The sequence below is a fragment of the Molothrus aeneus genome, chromosome 10 (genome assembly GCF_037042795.1).
Source record: "Molothrus aeneus isolate 106 chromosome 10, BPBGC_Maene_1.0, whole genome shotgun sequence".
Lineage (NCBI taxonomy): Eukaryota > Metazoa > Chordata > Aves > Passeriformes > Icteridae > Molothrus > Molothrus aeneus.
In genome coordinates, this window is record NC_089655.1 from 9469590 (window position 1) to 9491226 (window position 21637).

A 21637-nucleotide genomic window follows, 5' to 3' on the forward strand; every position below is an offset into this window, starting at 1 on the left:
GGTGGGACACCTCTCACGGGCGCTGCTTGGTGACACTTGGTGGCTGGAGCACACGCGTGCTGCGGGGTTGGCACTGGCACACGCTCTGCCTGTGACGTGATGGGCTGTAAAAAGAAGGTATTTCCCAGTGCCTACGAGAGGAAATCCGTGCTCAAGCGCTGGTGTCGTCAAGCCTGGCGCAGAAGCCGCTGTGCTGGTGAATATTTGTGTAATGAATTGTGTGCAGACTGTGTCCCTGTCCTTCCCCACGGAGGAGGACCCAGCCAAGCTGAAGACACTGCTCTGTAAGTACTGACCCACCGCTGGTGAACAGAGTGTCAGGAAATCTGGATCAGGCAGAGCCTCTCCAAAGATCTGTGGAGTGGAGCCAAGGGGGGGTGGGAGGGGAGCATCTCCAGTTCAGACAGGGAGTTTTGAACCAAGCCTGGGCACCCAAAGAGAGATAGTCTCTTGGCCATGGCAGATGCTGTGCCTCATGCCCACCTGCACCATAGTAAACATTGGATCGTGCCTGAAATGAAAGATAAGTATTCAATTAAAAGAGCAGGCACAGCAGAATTCCTGAAAAAAATGGCTCAGCCATTCAGGAGGACACATTCCAGATAAGTTATCGGTGTAATTCAAAATTCATAAGAACATTCAAGGACCGAAATCCATATTATGGTTTAAACTTGTTTTACTCACAGTACTATCTAGTGTATAAGGTAAGCATGGTTTTGTGATAAAAGCCTTTTATCCTCTTTTGCCCTTTTTTTTTTTTACAAAAGTATTGACATTTCTGTATTCTAATAATTTTTCTGTTTGAGCATATAATTTTTTATTACTTTTTCTGGTAGGCTTTCCTAAATTTACTCCCTTTGCTTTGTTTTCTGCTATGAATCTGAACATTTGCTTAATCTATTATCAATAAATGCTAAATAGGCTTCAAGCTGAACACAAAAACTACTGAGATCCAAGGAAGTTGGATCTATAAGGGATTCTGCAGGGGATTCTAGGCAAACCAGGCACCAGTTCTTGAGTCTTGGTGTATGCCCATGCTTGGCATTCTAAGACTTGTGAATGAAAGGCATGTGCATTAGTAAATGTATTCAAATTCCATAATAACAAAGATACAATTCCTTCATGAACCACAAGTTCTGCCAAAGTATTGCTGTAGATGTTTATTTTCATGTCAAAAGCAGAGATGTACCTGGACAGTCCCTGTGAAGGTACCATGTGCATTTACTAACATACAAATCCTTATCTCTTGGGAAAAAAATGTGGGGAAATTCAAGACATCACATTTGCAAAGTAAGTATTCAGAGGAAGTTTTCTGAGCTGTGGGTATACAGTGATGTCCAAAACCAATGAGCCCTTTCAGAGGAATTTACTATTAGTGATTTCTGTTCCAGTCTAAAGCCTCTGAAGACACATTTTCAATTGTGAACTCCCCACTGAACTCAAATGAAGTCACATTCTCAGCTTCAGAGGGGCTGTGACATGTACTTACAGCTAAACATATGCTAACCTCCCCTTTTGGATCAGGATCATGTTCTCCAGTATTCCACATGCATGAAAACATGGAGTTTCTTAACTCTTGTGCCTTCCAGTTAATGAAACATCACAGAGTAGGATAGGTTAATCCATATAATTTGCATGAAGTTCAATAAATCATTTTAACAAAATTTAACAGTTATATTTAGCTTGATACTCAGAAATGTTAACACCCTGCTTTTAATGTGACAGATTGGATTTGGAAAGCAATATAAAACGTGGGTTTCAGTGTGTAGAATTTTTTATTTCCACAACTTAAGGATGCTGTTAAGATCCATGTGCCTTTTTAAGATCTATTGTACCATTTAAAATCCAACCTGTGCTAGATTGCCAAAACCATTTATCTTAGATTTTAGTGCACTGGAGAAGTTAAAACTGGGATCTTCTATTACCCTTTATTTTCTTAAAGAAGTAGTTAGAAGTAAAGACTAGCTCTGTTTCTGTTGTTGGCATAGAGATTTTTATTCATAAAATTAGAGTGTTTCAAATAAGAGTAAGCTAACTTCACAAAAAAAAAAAAAAAAAGCATATTTAATCTATGACCAAGACAGTTATTTTTATGTTTTTTCCCTCTTTTTTTTTTTTTCTTCCTCCATCCACCTCCCCCAATAGGTGACGTGCATGCAGTGGTTGCAAGGGGACCATACGATGCTGGACATGATTGAAAAAAAGCGTTGCCTCTGCAAAGAGATCAAAGCTCGACAGAAATCAGAGAAAGGACTCTGCAAACAGGACAGCATGCCTATCTTGCCAAGTTGGAAAAAGAATGCTGGGACCAAGAAATACAGCCCTCCTCCTTATTCCAAACAACAAACTGTTTTCTGGGACACTGCAATTTGACAGGCCTGTGGAGGATGCCCTCTCCACTGTGTGGCACCAAGCACAGGTAGCCTGCTTTTTTTAAAAGGCAAAGGCTCTAATCTAAGACTTACCTGCAGGTGGTGAACTTCCTAGGAAAAAAACACAGCAGTACATTGCTCACCTGTCAATCAAGAGAGAGACTTAAGTTTCCGACTGGATTAAGGAAGGCATACATATTTATCCAGGATTTTTTTGGATCCAGAAGATATCAAATGTAAATATTTCACCAATATATTGAAAACACCCAAACTAATACACTGTTTAAATATATAAATATATATATATAAAAATTCAAAAATTTATGGAGAATTTTACTATATAATGTTACTGTTATACTGTTTTATTACCTATTTTCTATGTTCTATTCTACTCTTCACCCCCGCCGCTACCATTTTATTTCTCTGACCTGCCTAGATGTGGCCTCTGTACAAAAGCATGTGGTTGTACGTGTTGTTGGAGAGGACAATGTACAAAACAACTCGGTGCTAGGGCTGTAGAGGATAACTAGAGTCGTACTTGTTAGATGTCCTTAGCTAGGGGGGTGGGATGGACAAAGGAGAGAGTTCTGGTGGGAAACAGCAAACCTGCAAGCACTGAAAGTACAAGTGCTCAGTGCAGGTGCCCAAGCTGCATTTAAAATATTAATTGTTCTGCATCTGTTTTCTCATAATGATAACCAGATTAATTGTCCTTGGTTTTATATGAACCATTCACTAAAATGATTTGGCCAAGGAACTAAATTTTCTGCAGCACAGCCTGCGACAGAATCTCTTCCCTGAAGACGTTCCATTGATTAGCAGAGACCATGGTTCACTGTGACTAAGCATTGTGCAGCCCTTGGCGGAGAGAGCCGGCGGCTCAGCGGGGTGAGGCAGTGCCACTGCAGCCGCCGTCCCCGTCCACATTTACTGACGGTCCAGAAAATAAAGGCGACAAAATATGTTTACATGTTTATTATTTTTAAATCCAGCAGCACATCCTTACTTAGCTGTGTCAGATTTCCTCGTGTTGTTTCTGTGGGCTGGATTTCAGACCCCTTGAAAGGCTGTTGGGAAATCCCTCTTGGTTTCATGCCGTTTTGAAGCAGAAGCCCACGTAACGCGTTCTCCTGGCTATGCCGTTTCTTCTTCCTGGCTGCTTCTGGAATTGGCTTGCAATCCTGTATTATATTACATCCATTTTAACAGAATATTATGTCATGACCAAAGAATTACGACCTCCTGGTTTTAACGGGAGAAAGGGATGGCTTATACTGATTATGAGGGTGAAATCTGTGCGGTGAAATATCTTCCAAAAGGATCTGTTGAGGACGAGGGAAAATTGTACTGCGGTGGAGTAGGGGGAAAGAAAGATCTATGGCATATATTTTGTATATTAAAATATCTATCTATGTGTCTGAAGTTTGGTAGTACGAAATTCCCTCTCTAAAACAATCATTTTAATGTTATATTCACCAAGAAGAAAAGGTGTGTTGTTTGAAACTTCTTATTATATTGGCTTTTCTTTAAAATTATATTGACAGCATTGCTACAGCTGTAATTGCTGATCAAAAAAGACCAAAAATAACAAATTTTAGAAGGTTTTTGTAATCTATATTGCTAAAGTTTGAGTTTCAGTAATGTTTTATCAGTAGTAGTTTCTTTTCAGCCTCTGAAATAAAGTTTTTAAATATTTTATAACTAATTAACTAATGTATATTTTGATGTCCAAACTGAGATTTCTGTAAAAGATGAAGTGTGTGTTTATATGTGTGTATGTATATTAGCATTACTGTATATGTATATATGCATATGTGTACACACATATACATGTATATATGCATGTATCTATATATACCCATAGATGTGTGCATACGTATATCCGCATATGTTAAATATTGGTATGTTAGGAATATACAAAGGCTGGAATAGGTACAGAGTTGAAATTCAGATTTGAAGACCCCCTCACAGCCAAAATGACAGAAGACATGAAAAAAACCTGGAGGCTGTCAGGGAATCTTTGAACACCTTGCATCTGAAAGACACCACCTGTTTATTCTGCTTATTCTCTCTTTGTTAAAGAAAGAAAATTGCAGAAGAAAAACTCCAGAAATCTCGCAAAGTTCCAGAATCTGCTGGAAAGAAGAAGACTTGTTGGTCATGAGAAATCTGTTGAGATAACAGGTTCATTATTCAGCAAGTGTTCATGGTTTGTCTTCCTTGTAATGTGGCAAGAGAAGAATTTCCCATATCCATGTGTGAAACACTTAGCTCAGCCCTTTCCCCCAGCTGCACAAAGTCACTGGTGACAGAACACAAGCAGGCGTTCGGTCAGCTCTGCCAGTCCTTGTCCTCACTGGTTTCCTCCTGGAGCAGCTCCAGGAACGTCGCTGGCAGCGCAGACCCTGGGCACACCTGCCGGGGGAAGGCAGTGTCAGTGTGAACGGTTCTGTCCTTGCTGGTGTTTGTTCATATCGTGTCCTTTCCATATCGACATGTAACAGGAATAATGATCAGGGAATTGAAGCGTTCTTGTCCTAGAGCAGACTTGCTTAGCCCGCTGCAAACTCCTTGTTTTGCTTTTATTGCTCAACACTGTTTATGTTGTCCTTCCTAAATAACTGCCCATGTGCTTCCAGACCTCCATTGTATCCCATGGAAACAATGGCTTTTTGTTTTAAAGTGCAACAACATGAATAAGTAAAATATAACTTAGCACTTACCTTCAAAGCACTTTAGAAATGTGAAGTAAACCTCATGCTTGTGAGCCGTTTTACTGAGGAGGGACGTGAGGCTCAGGCAGAGTAGTTTCCCAAGGTCAGGGACAGAGCCAGAGCAGGACACAGCCACTGCCCTGTCCCCTGACCCACCTGGCCCACCCCATGGCTCAAGTAAAAGGCACATGGTCCTGCCGAGAGCTGCCATCACAATGCTGTCACACATTTCCTACATCACCTCTTGTTTCAGCAGCTTCTGTGTCACAGGGTGAATGACAGTGCTTAGTTACACACAGTCATTAAAGCTGTAGTCTGTATAAATATGCAATCTGTATATACATACAGATCACATATATACACACACTTATGGAGACTGTATATATGAATTGTTTGGTATGCACTTATTTTGCTTTAAACTCCTGAAGTTAAACATTATAGTGTAGCAATTTGTGTAAGGTGCACTGTGATTTCAAGAAAGCACAGTAAAGTCACAGGTCTTGTTATTCTTGCACTAAAAATGTGTTTACGTATATTAGCCAATGTATGTCTACTTTATCGCTCCTTTTGACAAATTAAAGCAAATGGTATAAAATAGTATGGGGTTTTTTGGTTTGGGTTGTTTATTTTTAAGTGGACAATGGCACTATGTTTTTAAATGACAGGGTTTTTAAATAAAATGAAATCATTCTGTGTTCATTCCAATGTAATACATTTACCAATATCTTGAAACTGAATGTCATGTTGCTTTTTTTTATATTTCATTAGAAATTGTCAGGTATGTGCCTGAGATTGTGTAGGACTAAGGAGTAGCTAGAGGCTAACTGTAATCATATATTATTAGCCGTTTCTATATACACAGTATAAATACATATTAATTTTCTTTTCATTTTTGTACTTGATTTTTTTAGGTAAGATGTAATTAAATGTACTTTGATACTTCTGAAGTAATAAGATGTTGTTTGAAGATCAATTCTGCTTTCTTTAGTGCATTGACAATATTTTACAATAATTTAGTGCTTATTTATTTGTGCTCCAGTGTAATTATAATAAAAAGCAATAGTTTAAAATATTTGGCTGTTCATTTTTGTTTGATAGTTTAAGTTTAGAGACAGGTTATGCACTAGGGATTAGCCAGAGATTCCTGGGAGGAAAAGTCAAGTCATAGATGTTTGTTTATAGCATTCCCTAGGCACATTTTTAATCGTACCATTTGTTGGAGGAAATGAATTAATTGCTTTAATAGGTTAGTATTTGCAAGTCATGCCTCGTTGCATCTAATGCCATGAGTGCCATCCTCAACTAAATCCTTAGGATAAGATTTCTCTGAAGAGCAGATAAGTTTTTTCACAGTTTGGAATGGCAGATGCTCATTTCAAAGACACCCCCTTCAAAGATCTCCATTTGCAGAATATCCTCAAATGTGAGAGGGACCTATCACACTCTCCATAAAGCTCTAAAAAATCTGCTCAAAAGTAAGCATAATCTTCCTGTTTCCAGACAAAGGCTTTAGTCCCATGAGGATGTAAAACCCAGCCCTTGCAGAGGAATTCCACAACTTTTTAAAGACATATCCCTAGTATTTTTAAGAAGGCATTTTGTAATTTTAAAAGGTTTCCAAGAACAAGTAAGCAAACAAGTAGTTAATAAAGAAGCCAGTCAGAAACAGTAAAGCTCTTGCTGTGCCACTGAGACCATATTTTTCTCCTTTCATGAAAAGAATCTGCCTCCAATATACAAAAAAGTCTTATCCTTGTCTGTACAGATCTGCATGCAGAAGTGCACTGGGAGGGAGAAGCTTTTGGTTGTCTTCAGCAGGACCTGCTTCTGGGACAGGTTGCAAATGATCCAGAAGGTGCTTTCCAAGTGCTTCCCTGTCCCAGGAGTCATCTGCTTTCCCCAAGACACAGCCTCTCTCCTCAGCAGCAATGCCACTGACAGGGCCCATATATAGGATGAAGAACTTTGCTACCCCTTCATGCTCCTCTTCCTCTCCCCAGCCCCTGACACAGATGTTCAGAGTGAGGCATCCTCTGAAGCAAAGTCCAGCCTTTTCTCACTGGCTCTATGTTTTGTAGAAGACCCCATATGGATAACTAGAAATTAACACAGTTTTACAGGGATTTCTCCAGCCCTAAAAGAGGAAAAAAGAATTTGTCCATTTGTCAGATTCATGTCTGTGCTCTTCAGTGGTATGGTTCACAAAGTCCTGTGTCCTAGTTCATTTCTAAATGATTGCCATGATGACTTCCAACATTCACATTACCCCACATGACATTCCTGACCACTTCTGGACACTGCAGCACTGGAACAGAGAAGGAATGAAATGGGAGCATTGCCAAATGAATCAGGGAACATAAATATGGGGGGAAATCAGACATTTTCCTCTTTGAAATATGCGTATTCTCTTTCTTTTTCACTGCAGAAAGACTTTATATACCATTGTTTTTTAAACAGAAGAGGTTTAAATTAAAAGGAGACAAGACCATAAAAAGCAACAGTTGAGTTTTACGCTTGTATTTTCTCTAAGTTTATTTAGAAGTGGAAAGGTGCCTGCAGTCCTCTATCTTGGGTCTCTGCTCCTTTTCCATTTTGAAAGCCATCACAATACCACTGGCTGGAGTTGCTGCTGTTTCTCCCCTGCAGTCACTCGGAGTGACCTCAGCTGGTGCCAGAGTGGCTGAGAATCAATTAAAGCACAGAGGGCCTTGTCTTGCTGGGGAACAAGTAACCTGCCCTGAGCACAGCAGGGAAGTCAAGCAGCCCTTAGAGGGAAGATGGGCCAACATCTCTCAGATCTATGGCCAGCTCTCACAGAGCTGGCAAGGGAAATGCAGGAAACCAAATAAAATTTACAAAACCAGAAGACAACTGAAAAGAAACACTGCTCAAAGGCAAGACTGAACACATTTGGCTTTTATTTTCTAAACCTGCCAACATCTCTTTTATGGTGCTTTTTCTTTTCCTTTAAAACAAGGTTACACATCTGTCACCTTTTAATTGAGATTTTTGGCACCAGGGCAGTTGGTGGTTTCAGTGTTTTTCCCACCTATCATATATTTTCATCTTCTTTTGCCTCCTTCTCTCTTTCTGTCTCATCCTTTCTTTCATGGTGTGCTTGGGGAAATATATTTGTAGGTACAAGAGTTCCCATCATCTTTTTTTTCCCATTAATATTCTCTACCTCCCCTGTTCTCAGCCAGCTCTGTGCTCTCTTAACCCTCATGAAAACATACGAGGAGAGCAGGAGGATGAACCACCATTGATTTTATTTTAGAAGGTAGGATTTATCAACGCTGTTCTTGGCTTATACACAGCAAGTTTCACAGAGGGCTGGGGAAAGAGGAACGTGGGGAAACACGGAGCTTCAGCCTGGGGCACAAGGGTGTCCCTGGGGCAGCACGGCCAGTCACAGTGACCCGGCAGGGAGCCAGGCAGGGTCCCTTACCCTCGCACAAGTCATACCCACCAGGAGGAACCTCCTGTGGCAGGATCTTGGTGAACATCGCAGTGTGCCGTGTTTGGAAAGCAGCCCGAGTGTCAGCCCCGGGGGAGAGAGCAGCCTGCACTTCCTCTGCAGTGCTCCCGATTGAATCCTGCTCTCCATGACCTTATACTTTCTTTGGACGTTAACACCTCTGCAAAGTGGGTGTTAAATGGTGTTGTTAGTGTCTGTAGCGTGGTTTTATATCCACTTGAGAAGTGTAAATGATTCTACAAGGTGCAGGGCAATGGAAAATCAGCTTTCCCCAGGCTCCAGCTGGCTGGGGAAATTCAAATTAACTCCTGTGGAATCCAGCTCCTACCAAAGAGCTCTATTCTTTCCCAAGTTCTTCAGGGTTTTTTTACTGTTCTTGTAAACACAACAACTGAATGGCTGGTGTGTTTATTTATTAAGTTTAAAGAGGCTAAGTTGTCCTTGGCCAAGCAGGCAAAGACATTCAATTTCTGCCTGGCTTTTACGCTCGTTTGAGAATTTTGTCTCAGTTTCTGCTGAACTATGTGGCCCGTCCAAGAAGCCCACACCTTCTTTCCCTGGCTCTTACTCTGTGTGTGGGATGTGGTGGCACATGTTGTAGATGAAATCAGCTGACAGGATGAGTTATTCCCTGGGGTATGTATTTCACTGACTAGGCACTATCTGAGAGTGTTTCTTCATCCTCTGAACTGTGTCGCTTACAATTTCCACACTCACCATGGGTAAGACTTCTCCCCCAGGCTTTGGCCATCTCTGTCCCTGGCCATGGTGACAGAACATCTGGCCTAGCTTCCCAAAAGGCATCTGATTTGGTGGTACATCCAAATAAGAGGATAAATTTTGAAATTAACTAGGATCCAACCTATTCAGAGTACTCAAGGTTGCAAGCAAAGCCATCTGCCTCAATAAAAAAGAGACTTCTACTCCTTGTGCAGCAACAGTCAGCAGGGGAAAACCTGCAGGGTGAAAGGGTTAAAAATCAGCACCTGAAAGGGTCATTTAAGCTCACCTGAGCCACTCAATACCCCTTGCAGTGCACCTGGCAGCACTCCCTTAGGTTTGCAGCCCTACAGAATGGTGGTGACCTTTGAGAGAAAGCCCAGCCAGGCATCTCATCTGAGCAGCAGCTCGGGGCAGCCTTGGCACTGCCCACCCCTGTGGGTGTGGGTGTGCCTTCGCTGTGAGCCCTTGCAAACAGGTACTGCACAGTCACCACAGGCAGTGCTGGAATGATCCTGCCAGCATTTGTGCCAGGGATTTACTGCTGTGGACTGACAGGAACTGTGAGTTTCACCAGTTATCATGAGTTTTTCCTTGTAGTTTTGCTGCTGTTTCATTTATCCTGGGAAGCTCCCCTCTGTTTCCTCACTTATGTCTATTTTTGTAGACACAGACAGAAGTACAAATCTCCAGTACACTGTCTGAATTAATACTCTGAATCTATGGCTGAGAGAAATGCTGAAAGCCCTTCATAATAGCAGGTTTGAAATGAACTAAGTAACGTGTCTGATTCTTATTTTTATTTTTGCCAAAACTTTAATATTCCTTGATTTTCCATCTGTTTCAGGAATTCAAGCACAAATAATCTTTTGAAAATTGGTACCAGAAGAAATTTCCAATTCTGACAAGTTTTAATCCAATAGAAAAGCAAATCTGAGTTCATGCTTTGTTTACTTCCCTAAGAAAGTTTTCTTACTGCCTATTTAATTTCCACAGAGAAACTATTGCTTATGTTAACAGGGTTCTACAACATATAAATCACCTTTCAGTCCTTCTCTCTCTGAGAAAGAATGAATACATAGTACTTTTCACTCAGGTTTTTCTTTCTCAGTATGTCCGCAAGATAAATGAGAGCTCTGCCAAGTGAGGTTAGTGACTTTAAGGAAGGGAAAGATTGTTTAGAGTCTCAGTCTGGTGAAATATAGCACTTAACGTACATATTCTGCTAGTTCAAGGCATGTTTTAGGGAAGCTTTATACTTTTTCCATGGCAAATTAATAGGAAATTGGAAAAAAATGCTGACTTTGGATTTTTGCTTGTGGCAAAGTTCTTTGTCCTTCAAACTTTATCTTGACTGAAGAACACTAGATAATATAGTCAAGAAGAATAATTCATGGTACATTTACTGCTGTCGTAGCATAGGCAAATATACTCTTAGTATCACTCTGAACCAAAAATATTTTATACACCTTTGATTTGTCTTTGGGTAGACTGTTAGTGGCTGTCTGATACTGTCAAAGGTAAATCAAAGCCTTAATGAAAGATCAGTGTCAACTTATCCCCCTATTTCAGAGAACATTTTAAAATGCTGGACACCTCAACCTCCATTTTTGAATTTAGTCCCATTTTCTACAGTGTGCACCTTACAGATGCTCTCCACATTTCTGCTATTAGCTAGTTTGCTGTGGATCTTCTGTGCTGTATTTTGGGGCTGTAAGTCTTGTTTTTATTCTCTTGAGACTCTCCCATAAACCTTTGAAATAAAGGATAAATTCGTTTTCTGTGATGAGGAATGGGCATTTCACACATCTATTCATGTATGTATGTACACCTTAAAACCAAATAGGGTACCTGGTTTCCAGTGCTCCTATAGAAGAACAAGAAAACAGGGTCATGTGCCAATTTTGCATTCAAGGCCTTCACATTAAGAAAGTCTCATACTATGTTATGACAGCTCCAGCTTGGAATCCCAATCTGAAGAAGTCATTTACTTTGCCATAGATTTTAGCACTTTTTTACTTACACATGTGAGTAACTTTCCTCTAGAGAGTTCAAGAAATGACATTACATGCTCCCACAGAATTCAAACAGCAGTATATACTTTAGCTTAACAGATTATTATTGTTTTAAAAGAAAATAGTTTTCAATGTCACAGTTGTCAAGTGTTATTTGATGGATGTAATTCTGCAGTGGAATATGAAACTTTAAGATGGTTTCTTCTTTTAAATACTCTTCTGAGGGGCATTAAGCTCTAGTGTATCTAATTAATGCTTTAAATATTCTTTCCTATCAGTCAATCTTTATCTATATCTGTGCTGCCTTGTTACCCAGTATGAACTGCTCATTGAAATTGATTGTTCCTGGTCTTTTCAACCGTTGATTGTTCTTTCATGGCTGAACACTTTAAAATAACAATATTGATTTTTCTTACATTATAACCCTCCTCATAAGTCCTAACTAGAGACTGTCACTGTTGCCAAAGAACAGGTGGGGACACTTAACAGTTCTGAATTCAGAGTGAAAAAGGTATGCTTACTGCAGTATTCATCCAAGCATGGCTTTTAAGAGTCAGTCTTTTATATTAAAACTGTGGGATTCTATATTAAAACTGTGCTTTGGTTTATTTTGCTTTTAAAATTGGTGAAAATATTTACTTGTAAATGTGAAATAGTGTGACACAGATCCTAGAATGTGCTAAATGGAATATCTCGTGTCTTCACAAGCCTTCAGTTTCCTGAGTTTCCAAATTTCATGGGATCAGAGTAGGACTAGAGAATAATTTCTGTTCTCTCTTCTTCTGCTCAGCATGTGGAGAGTGTAGGGAATGGACTCCATCTCTTGGACCTCTGGTGGCCCAGAGCACTCACCGTGTGCTTGAAGGTGATTTTCAGTCTGGTACTTTCTGATGGCTGTGCGGGGAAGGATGTTCACATCTGGTCTGATCTGGCAGATAAGCAGTAGCATGGCAAATCGTGGTCTCATATAACTGCAACACTCAGGCCTGGCTTCAGGGAAAATGTTAATTAGATCGCTTTCCATTTTCAGGAGAAAGAGGAAGAAACTTTTTTGTATATTATAAATGATAGGACATATCAGGAAGATAAATGCAAAGAACAGGAAGTACAGTTGATTAGAAAATTTGAAATTGAAGTATTTTTTCCTAGAGACTTTGATTTTAATAGAAAAATATGTTTAAATTCTTGTTCTCATTAAAAATATTAAACAATTTTTGAATGTTGGAGTGCCCTAATATTAATTTTGCAAGTGGAATGTCTTTGTTTTTTCAATTTTGAAATGGATTTTTACCATTAAGCAGGTTTTGCATATTGATTTAAAAACTCAAGAAAATATCACCATTTTTGGTGCTGTTACTCAAGTTTAGGACCTTGGAATAGGAAAGACTGGAAACATTGTTTCTTTTGGAAACAAGTTGAAAAATGATTACATGATCCACAAAACAAAAAAATCTGATAGGAATTTGAAGCAGCAGAGCATGACATTGACAGATAAACACCAGGACGGTGGCCACAGTGTGGTCTTTCAGAAGAGCTGCCTGTGGGCAGAGTGTCAAAGGACAACATGAATATCAAGAAAACCCTAAAACAAGCCCTCAGATTCATGAGAACTGGTTGTCTTTGTGACCACACAAAATGATGTGACTGAAAACTGAGGCAGAAAAAAAATGCTGTGTGTCATGGCCTGTTCTGTAAGGTAGAAATTATTTTTCTTCAAGAAAAGGCTCTGTTGCTTTGGACTTTCCTGGTGATTTGAATTGTTATCTGCACCCCTCTTGTTCTGCTTTTACTCATCATATCATTGGAAACTTAATAGTTGAAGTGATCAACAGGAATATTTAGAAAAGGACAAAATCAGGTAGAAGAAAAGCTGATGCAGCAATTTGAACTACCATAGAAGAGAGAAGACATGATACTGAGAAGTTTGTAGCCTGACCCAAAAAATGTGAAATAATGAACAGACTGAATATGCTTTAGTGGAGGAAGTAAAACTAGAAGGAAGAAGATGAACATTTACTACAGTTGTACTTAATGGAGTACAGGAAAACAGCCAAAGATACTGTTAAAGTTTAAGGCTGACCCAAGGATATTCTGAATAATTAGTAAAATATAAACCCAGTAGGGATTAACTAAGTGGGAAAGAATTTTTGTGTATTTTTAGCCCCTCCATCACCCATATTGGTGGCATGGCCTTTGTGAAACTGTCCTCAAGACTGTGATACTGTAGAATCAAGGTATAGTGTGGATACAAATATTTTTACTCTGAAAACAATATAGAGTTTTGGGACAGTTTTTTCTGGTTTGAAAACTTGGTCCATTATTGCCAGTGCACACATGGTGCAGGGGATGATTGCACAAGGGCAATGGTGTTAACACAGAGCATGAGACATGATCTCTGGGTGTTGTGTCCCAGACAGAAATATTTTGCATAAGATGTTCCTCACTCTCTTCAGAGGGTTGGAAATGGTCGTGGGAGATGCCAGGCTGTGCCTCAGCTGTTAGGAGGGAGCTGTTGCTGTGAGGTTGTGCCACGGTCACTCGGTGTGTGCAGGGCACAGTCAGACGCTCCCCTCACGGGCTCACCTCAGAGGGAACGGCCTCGGCTGCCACCACAGGGGACACGCGGCTCACAGGCCCAGCACCAAAGAACACTGAGAAAACATCAAAATCAAGGGTTGGCTCTGGCAAAAGGTTCCTTTGTGCTTCAGGGAAGACTTCCTAGCATCATCTGAGAAAGTTTTAAACCCTTTTTCTTGACAGTTGTTCCCCAAACTAACAAGGTACTGTGGAATACAAACATCAGTTACCGGAGAGGCCTCATGACTTTGGCCTGTATTTTCTGCTGACTGTGACTCTCTGGCCCTTCTTTGTAAAGGTGTAAACTAATATTTTATTTTATTTTATTTTATTTTATTTAAATTTCAACATTGTGCAGTGTGGCAAGGCCTTTGGTCATGAGCAGGGCTCCTGGTCGGATTGATTTTGGGCAGGGTACTGAGGTAGGCCTGGAAACAGCCATTGGCCCTGGGCTGCCACCATCAAATCAAACTCCCTGCACACCTCTGACAGCAGCAGCAGGGGAGCCCGGCACAGGGACAGGAGCTGAGGCTGGGTGGCTGCTGCAGGCACTGGCCAAAGGACCTGTGTGTCCATTGAAGCTGGACCAGGGTGGCCAAGTGTGCTGGTGGTGGGCAGATGCTCATGAGCGCTTCCACGGTAATCTCTGAAATACCCTGGATTTAATTTTTGTGTCAGGCTGCTTGCTTCTGCAGAGAACAGTTTATGGTGGAATTTTCTGTTTACGGAGAACTGTTAGGCTGCCCTTTGAAGTGTTTAAATAATATTGTATCAACATGGTGCAGACTGATATGTATCTTAGCAACTGTGTCAAGTTCACGGTGGGCTAAAAATCCAAATGGGAATCAAAAAATCTGGAGCCTTAAAGCTTAGAAAGCTGAGAATAAGGAGAAAATTACTAGAGAAAATTTTGGACCCAACCAAGGCAGCCCTTCAGCTTAACACTATGCTTATTGTAGTTAACAAGTACCTTAAAACTATAATTAAAATGCAATATGCACACAGTATCTCCAAAAATTATAACAAAAAATTACGTTTCATGGCAAGAAAAAAAATTTGAAATAACAAAAGTACAAATGAAGTTCAAAAGGAATGAAGTCTATATAGAAGAAAAATACTGCTGGTTTTATTTACATTTTACATGCCCATTGCTTCGTAAGTCTGGAAAAATCTGTATTTGAATACCATGTTGAATGCTGTAGATTTACCCCAAATGTATGTGAATGAGAATACAGGGTGAAGATCCTGCATCACCCACTATGCTATTGCAAAAAGTCATGCAGAAACCAGCATTACAGGGAGTTTACAGGCCTCTGGGTCTGAGACAGGTTAAGTGTGTCATAAATTGTCCCAGAACTAGCAACAGTCACTTGGCATCACATTCCAATGATCTACATTCATGGTCACCCCATTTATTGTGTGACTATCTCAAGTCATTCCTGAACATACTGTGTGAGCAATTATTTTTGACTTGAACAGGCTGAATTGGTCCTGTCTGCAGTACCTGAGCTGGGTCTGCAATGCTCCTTACTTTAGAGAATGAAGTTTCCTCCACAAAGCAAATTTCAGCTTCAAAATGCATCATGTAAGAGTTGTTCAGATTTTCCAAGTACACATCTATCGAGAGATCTGTTGCTTAATTGATGGTTTGTATGAAGCTGACATTTAAAGGCATTGTTAGCTAAGCCTTCTAAGTACCTTGAGGATCCTTATGGGTGTGAGAGTTTCTAGTTATCAGGACTTTAACCCACACCTCTCTGCCAGAATTCTTACAAGGCAGCACTGGACTTCTGTTCATCTTTTTCCTCTTCAAGAACAGTTCTAAGAGAGACTGAAGGAATAATAATGGCCCAAACCAATACTGACACGAAGCTTGTTTAAGGTGTTAATGGTTATGGCCTTGTAGTTCTTGAATGTGCTGGCCGAATCACTGCAGTAAATACCAGGGAGTCTCAAAAAATAGTCTGGGCCCCTGAGGTTCCAGCCAGGTTTTGAGAAGGGATGTGCTGTGTGAGAACAAAGCCTTTGTTTTGGCACATGGAGATTAAAGGATCAATTTGGTAAGATGGAGCAAGAAGGCACAGTTATTAAAGTTAAAAGGATCTTGAACTTGATGCACCACATGATGTGAGGAGGACACAAGGGGTTTATGTGGTTATGCTGCTTCTTGTACCGTGTGAACCTCTGAAGAGTGGAGGTCTCATCTAATCTTAAATTACTTTGTCCTTCCCAGTTCTTGTGTCATGCCCGAGATGTGAGATTTCACTGACTCTGTGTGCTCAGTAACTGAATCTGCCAGCTGATGACTTGAACTTTTCCCAGGAATCACAAGGGACAATCAATACATCTCTGCATTTTAAGACATTGAGAGCCTTTCACCACATGAACTTGAGGATTTTTGGACTATCCCTATGTACTGGGGTATTGCAAGGAGCATTAGAGATGGAAAAGAACACTAACTTAGAAAAAAGAGGAAACTTATTATTAAGAGTTATTCCTTTGGAAGAGGTTAGATTTATTAAAAATGTAAATTTTTAAGATCTAAATAGAAAAGCAGTGGAGTGATTTCTCAAGAGCTAATAATCTGTTCCCAGCAAATATTTTAAAATAATTTACTGTGAAATCAATTTTATCAGATGATAAAATCATATGGGTCTCTTCTGTCATGGAAATTCTCTGAAATTCTTTTTGGATGAAATAACCTATTTTTCCATGCAAAAAATATGGTTTTGGAGGAAAGAAAATATTTTCCCCACAGGAAAACTTTGCCTGAAGAGAGAAAATGAAACCGAGAAGCTCTTTTCCTGTGAATATCTTACAGGGGGATGAAGATGCTGAGTACTCCACAGTCTCACTGCCATTGAAGCCGTCAGCTAAGGGAGGCAAAAATTTCTGGGAGCTTGGGTTCCCTCTGTCAGCCTAGGCTGTGTTCAGGTCAGTTTTATTCTTGTGAAATTCCAAAGATCCTTTCATGTAGACAACAGGAAAATTCATTATTGTTCTTCCAAAACATTAATTATTTTCCTAGAATTCCTTGTCAATAAAGGAGAAAAAGCCACATTTCTAAGTTTTTGGCCCCTCCAAGAAGGAAGAAATCTTTCAAAACTCTCTACTCTTTTGAAGGAATGGATGTGATTTTCTCAGCTATTCTTCTGAAGACCTTCACTGGCTTTTTGTCCAACATCCCGTGGGGATTTTGGAGCAACACACAGGGAGTGTTTTGTGGTGAGATGGAGCATTGAGCCTAGTGCAGGTGCAACCCTGAGTTTCCAGTGGCCCTGGACAAAGGATTGTCAATGGTTCAGGATGAAGGAGGCTGCCTACAAGGGCTCTAATCTCTAGTGGAACTTCACAATCAGTATTGTATTCAAATCTGACAGCTGTCTAGTGAAACCAGTTCTGTTAATCAATCCCTGTTTTTTCCACTTGTTCTCCCTGCTTATCTTTCCTCTGGTTTATCTTCCCTTGATTTCTGTCACCTTTCTCATTATGGATCACCCCCCTACTTTTCTTTCCATAGAAATTTCCTTCTTGGAGGTGGGAGGACAAGAAATTTGTTATATTCAATCCCATTTCCTCCTGATAACAGTATTCTTAACATTCATGATATCTAAAGATACTGTCAAGATAGAGAGAAGAAAAGAACTGGACAGTGACACCAGCACTCCATCTGGTAGAGTAAAAAATAATAAAATTAAATGGAACAGCCTGAATGTTTTTGCCAATGATAGTTATAACAACAGCATGCACCATCTTAATAACAATGCTCTTCTCTCCATGAATGGCAAGGTATTAATATGAATATGTGTACTTATTTTTTTTAATCTAAAATACTTCGATTTAAGGGCCTTGATCCTTTTTGGTCTTTTTGATTTGCTTTCTATTTTGGGATTAATTTTATTTATTCATTGGAACTGATGCTTACCTGATACTTTCCAAATGAATAAGAAGTCCTTGGACCTCAAATAACAGCTCAAACTTTGCTTGAGAAATTCAAGAAAAATCATGGCACGTACACATTTGTCTAAGTCTGCCTGCTCTCCTGCCCAGCAGGTATGAGCTTGATCTGCCTGCAATTTTAAATGAAAATTTTTGGTGATTGACTAAAATAATGATTTCCTGAGCAGTATTTCTATTTCAGTAGAGTTTATTGGTATTTTGTAGCAATAACTTTTTCCATCAGGAGAAAAAGGAAACACATCTATTTCCATCCCGGTTCTACAAGAGGGAAAAAAAAAAACCAACCTGTGTAGCTGACAATCCTTTATTCTGCTTTTAGACACTTTTAGAGAGAGTAATGCAGTTTATGTAGCCCATGATGCACTGACATCCAGAGCATGAAAGAAATATTAATTCTCATTTCAACATTTGGATTTGAGTGCAGATCACAGCTCTGAAGGGGATTTTGTCTCTTGCCCCTCACTTACAGTATTTGACACACCAGGTACTTCATAGAACTCAGTTATTTGTTACAAGATAATGTATTTGTTTATCTTGCTTAGCTAGTCTCCTTTAGAAAAACTGCTTCTTTAAATGACTGTTATGCTCCCAGATGTTGTTTAACATTCAGCTTCCCTCCTTGGCTTGAACCATAATGCAATTTTCTCATTTGTTTTGAGATTAGCTATGGTTACAATATTTGACTTCAGCATTTTGAACACTTTGGAGTTAAATAGCATTTAAATCCAAGATTAATCATGTTGGGTTTTGCTATTAAATAAAGAGTTCCATCTGCTAAAAGTACTTTGAGTTGAGTAGTTTCAAGTATTAACAGCAAGGCATTTAAAGTTGAGCTTGCTTAAATTCTATTGTTTGAATCAAAACCCTTTCACTTCCTTTATACTTGCTATCAGATTACAATACAATATTTAGAAGAATGTTTTGTCCAATTTTATTAGTCACAAAGATATAACAAGATGGCATTCTACTTTTTCATTCAGCACCTGGAAAGCTTTCATTTAAACTTACCAAAATAAATTATTTTTCATTCTTCCTGAAATGTTTCAAATGCAAACAAACACTCAAAACCAACCCAGTGTTGCTGTCCCGTTGGTTTTCACTTTGTCCATGCCTGGTTACTGGACAGCCTGTGCTTGAGTCATGGGAATTCTGTGCTGACAAAACACCCCTGCACCTTTCTCAGTAGTAACACTTGGGCTGATGCTTCCAAACAGAAATGACAACCAGAACGTGGGCTTTCCTGATTTCATGGAGACTCAAGATGTGACTAGAAATTGTTCTCATCTCTTATCTCTAGGTTGTGGACAAAGCCACTGAGTTCTACTCTCTGGAGAGCACTGCAAGGATGTAAGGATACTTTGGATCTGGTGAGCATCTTTGGGAAGGCAGTATCCAATTGTCATGTTTTTGGGGGTTTTTTTAGTGGAATTTGGATTGGAAATTCATGTCAAGTAGTTATTTTACATTGAATTTTGTAATATTTTTCTCTGAAAAGAGTAAATTCTGCCTTAAGCAAAATTATGTAAATCTTGGCTATGTATTTATTGGGAAAGATTTCCCAGTGTTCTTGGAGGAACTGGGAGACCTCACCTTGAGTGAAGCCTGTGGCCAAGCAACGTCTTCTCTGAAAATACCTGTTGAAGGCACTGTTTCAGGGAGGACAAAATATGTGATACAATGCCTTTTCTTTGTCAACATCAACCTCTCTTCACGTTCTCTCTATCAGTTAGGGAGTTTTATGTCCCTGCAGTGAAAGCTATCCCTGACTAGTAGTGTTCTCCTTATTTTCATTCTTCCCTTATCATAAGGGGTTTTTTCCATTATATCCTATTTTCAGACTTGTTTTTTCACCTCCCCTCTCTCTTTCTTTTTAAAATAATAAGGGATTAAGAAAGAGAGGGTAGTAGATGAATTCCTGAGACCAGAGATTTCAAGATTTGATTCCTATAATGCAAAATACTTTCATCTCCAATTAAAAGGAATAATGAATGAATCTGTTTTAAACACAAATTCAGTCACCAAATTATTTCCTTTTACCTATGCTACTGTGGTTTAAAATTTTCATATAACACCGGATCTAATGGAAACTCTCCTCTGAATGACTAGGAGCAGAGTCTTAGGATACTGCAATTTAAAATTAAAAAATCATTACAAAATTTAATTTTGAGCTAAGACATGGCTCATGTAAAGTTTTCTGCTTCATTTTAGAAGCTGCTAGTTAATTAGGAAAAAGGTGAAGAAACTTCATGCTCTATTGCATAACTATTTCTGTATCTTTTAAGGAATTTTTAACATCTAATATACAAACAGGTAAGCAAGTATTGCATCACTCTAAGCAATACTCTAAGTTCAAGAATCAGTCAAAAATAATTTCTTATTTTTGTGGGCCTAAAGTCACACAAATATATATATATCTATTTTTTATGCAACAGAGCAAATGTGAGGATATGTATGGATATAAACTAAGGCAAGTTGAGTGAACTATATGCATCCTCAGGAAAAAAAAAGAAAAAAAGTTTAACAGTGTAATTTTTTTAAAAAATCAATATAAAACATAATTTACTAATCCCTTTCCTTAAGGTCATTGAGTTTTACAGAAACCACAAGGCTGTAGTTACAATTATATTTCTATATAAAATGCATTAAATATTTACAGTAAAATAATTTAAGGTTGTAAGGTAGATATTATTACTCAATGAAGATGCATTTTAAGAAAAATACAAAGCTACATAATGATTTTAAATAGTGATCAGTTTTGTGTGCCTTCACAAAGTGGATAAATAGTCCTTGAGTTTAATTATTTTTCTGTTAAAGATGAACATAGCACATAAAAAAAAGAGAGAAAAATAATATGCAGTGACATTTACTGTGTGGGTCAGAAGAGAGTTTACTTCCTCAAAATCTTCTAGATCACTGTAAGTCTAAGACCTATTAAATTACTCAGGAATTTCAGAAATACTAATGGAAATTATGAAAGTGAGATATGTGTCAAATTTTTATTTTTGGCTATTATGTTACTGAAATTTTGTCACAGTTAACAAACTGGGAGACATTTTCTTGTTTAATTTTCAGTCCTAAGCAATAAGTAGCCCGACCATCAGAAATTTTAGTTGGTGAAACACAACCAGTGCCTAAATCCCAGCAATCCAAAAAAACAGGACAGAAGGTTTGCTGATCTGGAGGCTTTTCCAGGCAGTTTGGTCTGGTCATTGCTCTTTATGGATGGCTGAGTCCTGACTTGCTTCAGAAATTGAAGTTTTCTTAAATTATCACAGACTCATAAAAACAGTTGTGTATATATTTATATATACATACGTAATTGTGATGGGTATGTGTTTGTGTCAGGATGGTGAAGAACTGCATTTGCTTACACTTCCACTGAGCAGTTTTGTTAAACTTGCTCTGCAAAAGTGGAGCTACAAAGCCAAAGTCTCAGTTTCTGAGAAATGGTGGCATTGCACCTGTTTGCTTAAGCTTTAGGATGCACTCAATTCCCACAGATTAAGTGTTGGGATGGATTTGATATCACAGTCAAATTTTCATGGAAGCTGCATAAAGGTGATGGGTACAGAGCTGAAATCTGGTCCAAGCAAACTCTGCAGCAACTGAGGCCTGCCTTGAATGCCTTCCACAGTTTGCTTTTCATTCTACCATCCCAGGGTACAGACAGATTCCTCAGCTCCAGAGGTTAGTTGAATACCAATATTACCCTGGCATCCTATCTCAAAAATAATCAGCTGTTTAGTTCTGAGTCTTTTTTTCTGAGTAGTCTTTTTCCTGGATTTGTGATAATCCATCTGC

General features: G+C 39.1%; 1 protein-coding gene across 4 annotated transcripts in view; it reads left to right on the plus strand.

Moving 5' to 3' along the window:
- The window catches only part of NYAP2 (neuronal tyrosine-phosphorylated phosphoinositide-3-kinase adaptor 2), a 134936-nt gene extending 128778 nt beyond the window's left edge, over positions 1 to 6158 (plus strand). For all 4 annotated transcript variants that reach the window (XM_066556532.1, XM_066556533.1, XM_066556534.1 and 1 more), the window contains one exon: positions 2146 to 6158. In XM_066556532.1, coding sequence (XP_066412629.1) covers positions 2146 to 2373 — 228 coding nt within the window. In that variant the 3' untranslated portion in view covers positions 2374 to 6158. The remainder of the gene's footprint in view (positions 1 to 2145) is intronic.
- Positions 6159 to 21637: the final 15479 nt, after the last annotated feature.